At 41.9% G+C, this 5,462-nt stretch overlaps 1 protein-coding gene across 1 annotated transcript; it reads right to left on the reverse strand.

The window, feature by feature from the left end:
* Positions 1-504: 504 nt before the first annotated feature.
* On the reverse strand, positions 505-5,072 carry LOC129825489 (transcription factor 21-like). The gene is made up of 2 exons (XM_055885627.1): positions 4,422-5,072; positions 505-3,213 (listed from the first exon to the last, which is right to left on the reverse strand). Exons 1-2 carry the CDS (start codon positions 4,863-4,865, stop codon positions 3,124-3,126), a joined length of 534 nt encoding a protein of 177 aa, XP_055741602.1. The 5' UTR covers positions 4,866-5,072; the 3' UTR covers positions 505-3,123.
* Between the last annotated feature and the right edge of the window lie 390 nt (positions 5,073-5,462).

A 5,462-nucleotide genomic window follows, 5' to 3' on the forward strand; every position in this document is an offset into this window, starting at 1 on the left:
TTGTCTAAAGTAGTGCACTATAAATAGGGAATAGTGTGCCACAGGCCCTGGTCAAAGTAGTGCATTATATAGGGAATAGGGTGCTATAGGGCTCTTGTCTAAAGTAGTGCACTATAAATAGGGAATAGTGTGCCATAGAGCCCTGGTCTAAAGTAGTGCACTATATAGGGAATAGGCTGCCATAGAGCCCTGGTCTAAAGTAATGCACTATATAGGGAATAGGGTGCCATTTGGCACACACCAGTGCACACACAACTTTTTCCACATTGTGTTGTTGTTACAGGCTGAATTTTAAATTTATTAAAAATATACTTATTTTTACACACGTTAACCCCATAATGTCAAAGTGGAATCATGTTTTTAGACATTTTTACAAATGAATAAAAAATGAAAAGCTGTAATGTCTTGAGTCAATAAGTATTCAACCCCTTTGTTATGTCCTAAGTAAGTTCAGGAGTAAAAATGTGCTTAACAAGCCATATAATAAGTTGCATGAACTCTGTGTGCAATTATAGTGTTTAATGGTTTTAAAATTGACTACCCCGTCTCTGTAGCTCACACATACAAATATCTGTCAGGTCCTTCAGTCGAGCAGTGAATTTCAAGCACAGATTTAACGACAAAGACCAGGGAGGTTTTCCAATTCCTCGCAAAGTAGAGCACCTATTGGTAGATGGGTAAAAAAAAAAAACTACAACTGACATTGAATATCCCTTTGAGCATGGTGAAGCTATTAATTAAACTTTGGATAGTCTATCAATACACCCCAGTCACTACAAATATGCAGGATTCCTTTTTAACTCAGTTGACAAAGAGGGATTTCACCATGAGGTCAACGGTGACTTTAAAGCAGTTACAGAGTTTAAATGGCTGTGATAGGAGAACACTGAGGATGGATCAACAACATTGTAGTTACTCCACAATACTAACCTGAATGACAGAGTGAAAAGAAGGAAGTCTGTAAATGATACAAATATTCCAAAACATGCATCCTGTTTGCAACAAGGCACTAAAGTGATACTGCAAAACAAAATGTGGCAAAAGAAATACACGTTTTGTCCTGAATACAAAGATCTATGTTCAGGGCGAATCCAACACAACTCATCACTGAGTACCACTCTTCAAATGTTCTAGCATGGTGGTGGCTGCATCATGTTATGGGTACGCTTGTCATCAGTAGGGACTCAGGAGTTTTTTAGGATAAAAAAAGAAAAGGAATAGAGTTTAGCACTCACAAAGTCCCAGAATAAAACCTGGTTCAGTTTCCACCAGACACTGGGAGACAAATCCACGTTTCAGCAGGACATTGACTGAAACACAAGCTCAAATATACACTGGAGGTACAAAAAAACGAAATTGAATGTTCCTGAGTGGCCTGGTTACGGTTTTGATTTAAGTCGGCTTGAAAATCTCTGGCAAGACTTGAAAATGGCTGTCTAACAATGATCAACAACCAACTTGACAGAACTTGAAGAATTTATAAAAAGAATAATGGGTAAATATTGTACAATCCAGGGTTTGCAAAGCTCTTTGAGACTTACCCAGAAAGACTGACAGCTGTAATCACTGACAAAAGTGATTATAACATATATTGACTAAGGCAATTTAATAATTGTCTAATCCCAAATATATTTGTGTTTTTATTTTCCAATATTAAAAAATTACATGTAATAAAAAAAAAATATGCCACTTTGATATTACATAATATTTTGAGTCAATCGTTGACAATTTTTTTTTTTTTTTACAGTTCAATCAATTTTAATCCCACTTTGTAACACAACAAAATTTTGAAAAAGTATAAATGATGTGAATACTTTCGGCAGGCAACTGTATACAATCTGTCGAGGGAGGCTATGTGTGGGTCAACCCGCCTGTGGATCGCTACAATAACATGACACTAATAGATGGATGTGGGGGCTTGTTATTACACCATGCTCTGCTCTACTCTCCTCCTCTCTTCTCTCTTGTCTTCTCTTTCCTCTCCTATAATAATCTCTGTGTTTGCAGCTCAGGAGTGAAGGTGTGTGTGTCTCTGTGTGTGTCTGTGTTACACAATGTAGCTGCATAGTGACACGGGGCTGTTGTTTGTGTGTGTTGTGCAATGTAGCTGCGCAGTGACACCGGGCTGTCCCAGACCGGGTTTATCCTCCCTGTCTCCCGCGCCAGGGTGAGCTGCTAGCTGCATAAATATCTGTCTTCCGTGTGTAAACAGTACTGTCATTAACCCGCCTGATATTAAACAAGGGGTCTGCATCTGAATTAAGCGCCGCGGGCACATTTTACTACTTTCAAAAAGGTTGACCTTCCAACCTACATGCCTATTCTCTTGCGACACTATTACCGACATTTATTCACGTCAGAAGGAAGAAAATTGCCATGGAATAATTGTATAAATGAATCACAGGCAGGGCCCTAGCCAAGGCGCAAACCATATCTTTGTTGTTTTTTAACGAGATAGTCTAGTAGGCTTATCCATTGTTTACTTTTGGAGATAAAGAAAAACAAATAAACCTGGACCAGTGGACACTTAGATTTGTTTTTCTCCCCCGGTGCTCGTTTCTAGAGTTTTGCGCTGTAATTTTGAGGGATTGGTGATAGCCAGGGGTTGTAGGGTTAGCAGGAAAATAGCTTATAGCCTACAGTAACAACAAAAAAGTGTCCTGGAGAATTTAAATTCCTCTTTGTCAAAATCCAACACAGTGCACATTGGGGAAGAAAATTATGATGATGAATACATTTTATTCACATACAATCTGGCTATTCAGATAGGATATTGAGACATTTTTCATGTGCACTTCCAACGCGGTGACTGACAACATCACCTGTAAAACAAATACTCGTGTGACAAAGTTTTTTTTTTTAAAGCATTTTTAAGAGTTTAAAAAACGTATACAAAACACAATATGTCCTCGAACCAGCAAAGGCAACATGTGAACACTTTAAATATAAAATCCGCTTCTCTGTATGGGAACGCGTGAGAGAGCGTGCGCTCTCCCGGTATTCCCACTCATTATTTGGTTTAGGAGAGATGATGTGCATTTCTGTCCATCTGAAAAAGTTTTTAAAAAACTTATCATGTCCATCCCTTGACGGTTAATGTTAATGGCATGTCCATCCGTTACATCATGAGGCGGTTGTTCCACACAACCGGGTGGTGTTGAGCATCTCTTTCAAATCATTCTCCGGTTTCCCGGCGACCATGAAGGGCCACGTCTGGAGAGACAGAGACAGAGAGAGAGAGAGACAGAGAGAGAGAGAGACAGAGAGAGAGAGAGACAGAGAGACAGAGACAGAGAGAGACAGAGAGAGACAGAGACAGAGACAGAGAGAGACAGAGAGAGAGACAGAGAGAGAGACAGAGAGAGAGACAGAGAGAGAGACAGAGAGAGAGACAGAGAGAGAGACAGAGAGAGAGACAGAGAGAGAGACAGAGAGACAGAGAGAGAGACAGAGAGACAGAGACAGAGACAGAGAGACAGAGACAGAGACAGAGACAGAGACAGAGACAGAGACAGAGAGAGAGACAGAGAGAGAGAGAGAGAGAGACAGGAAATTACAAATCAACTCACTGCGTGTTACAACAACAATGGTATAACAATATTGCCCCCCCCCCCCCAAAAAAGCTAAATGTTTTTATTTAACACAAAATAGCATTTTTATACCTCATCCTCATTAGCCTATCCATTTTTAGACTGGGTCAAGAAAATAACTTCACACAAAACATAAAGTTAATTTTTTTATCCTTGACATCTTTCAAGTTAACCTAACTTGTGAACCTCATAATAATAGGCGTAATTGAATAAATAAAATATAGGCACTGTATATATATATTCGATATGTTTTTCTCTGTCTGCTGAACCTGAATAACATGGATAAACTAATGGTGACGTGCTTAAAGCAACACGGAACAATATATATATATTTTAAAGCAGCCCTGTTGTGAAATGATGAATTGGGGGTAATAGTATTAATCAGTTATTGTGTGAATGATATAGGCCATACAAAGGTGCTAGTGGGTGAACAATCAAATGCACCCCAGTCGCATAGGCTAGCTAACCCATAATAGTACCGTCCAAACAGAGGGATGGCCATTCTCCTTCACAAACTCAGCTGATCCGTTTGATTCACGACGAGACTTTTGGATCACTTTTAATTGTATCAAGCTAAACTATTTATTAGTAGACTTTCTGTCTCCCTGAGACTTTTTATTTTATGTCAATAGTCAGGGAGTTTCTCCTGGTCACTGTGTTAGTTAAGTTAACTCCTGCTCTGATTGCTCGTTGGGGTTTAGGTTGAATAACCTATCTGTAAAGCGCTTTGCGAAAATTGCTGAAGAAAACAAGGGTTAGGCCTACATTTAATTAAAACAACGGCGGTATAAAATACACGTGATTGATTTGAATTTGAGGCGTGTCTCTCACCAGGTTCACCGGGTGGATAAATCCGTTCTCGTATTTGTCGTTGGCGAGGATCTGCCGTAGATGGGCTATGTAGCTCGAGGCGAGGCGAAGTGTGTCCAGTTTGGAGAGCTTGGTGTCCGGCGGGACCCACGGTAAAGTCGTCTTCAAACGGGAAAACGCTTTGGATAGCACGCGCATCCTTGCCCTCTCCCGTGCGTTGGCCGCGTTCCTCTGTGGCTGCTTGCCGCCCCCATCGTGCGCCACGCCGTTCAGCGCGGTTTTCCTACTGGACCCTGTTTTCCGTTTCTTTCCCCGGGCTGATTTCTCGTTTGCCGAGCCGCCCTCGCCGTTCGAACTCTCCCCGGTGCTCTCGTTCGACGTACCGGAGTCTTTACCTGAAGAGCCGAACTTCAGGATGCCGTCCAGGAGCTCGTCGTCAACGTCGCTAAGCGACCCGGTGGACATGGTCGGTTGTCGGTTGGGGCGCGCGTCCTCAGCAGAACATGTGTGACACGGGACGGACCGTCGAGGACGGATTAGAGACTGGTGGAGCCTGAGGTGAGCGAGCTCTCCGGTGTGTCCTCCTACTCCTCGAGACCCAGGCTGTTCATGAACCGGAATTACGGACCGGAGGATGTGGAGTTAACTGTAAGCATGCGCCCTTACGGAACTGACCATTTATCTCCGTGACCGGGGGGCGTGACCGCGAGGCTAGGCGAGTCACGGGGAAGGGAGGAAGGGACCATGAGTGATGGGATGAACAATTCTACACAGTTTCAAACACAAACTTTTACAAGTGGATGCTATAGGCCTAGTGTATTTGCTGAACACGTAATAGCATGTTATTTTTAAACAGTTATTAAAAACACCCGACAGGCGAGAAACAAATATGTCATTTTTTCTATCAGTGTAAAAACACAAAGACCACTGCAGCAGATACACGAGACGGCATCAACACTTGCTCTTTATCGTCCAATACTCATACCTTACAGATGACTTGCTATTTCAGCATTAAAGGGATACAAACTTCCCAGAATGATTTTCACTGAACGTATCTATTGG

This window comes from Salvelinus fontinalis, chromosome 27, assembly GCF_029448725.1.
Source record: "Salvelinus fontinalis isolate EN_2023a chromosome 27, ASM2944872v1, whole genome shotgun sequence".
NCBI classification, from domain to species: Eukaryota; Metazoa; Chordata; class Actinopteri; order Salmoniformes; family Salmonidae; genus Salvelinus; species Salvelinus fontinalis.

Excerpts from the sequence above, each read along its gene's own strand:
- LOC129825489 (XM_055885627.1), bottom strand. The coding sequence starts at position 4,865 with ATGTCCACCGGGTCGCTTAGCGACGTTGACGACGAGCTCCTGGACGGC. Across the intron at positions 3,214-4,421 it reads TTATCCACCCGGTGAACCTG|ACGTGGCCCTTCATGGTCGC; the intron begins GTGAGAGACACG and ends CTGTCTCTCCAG.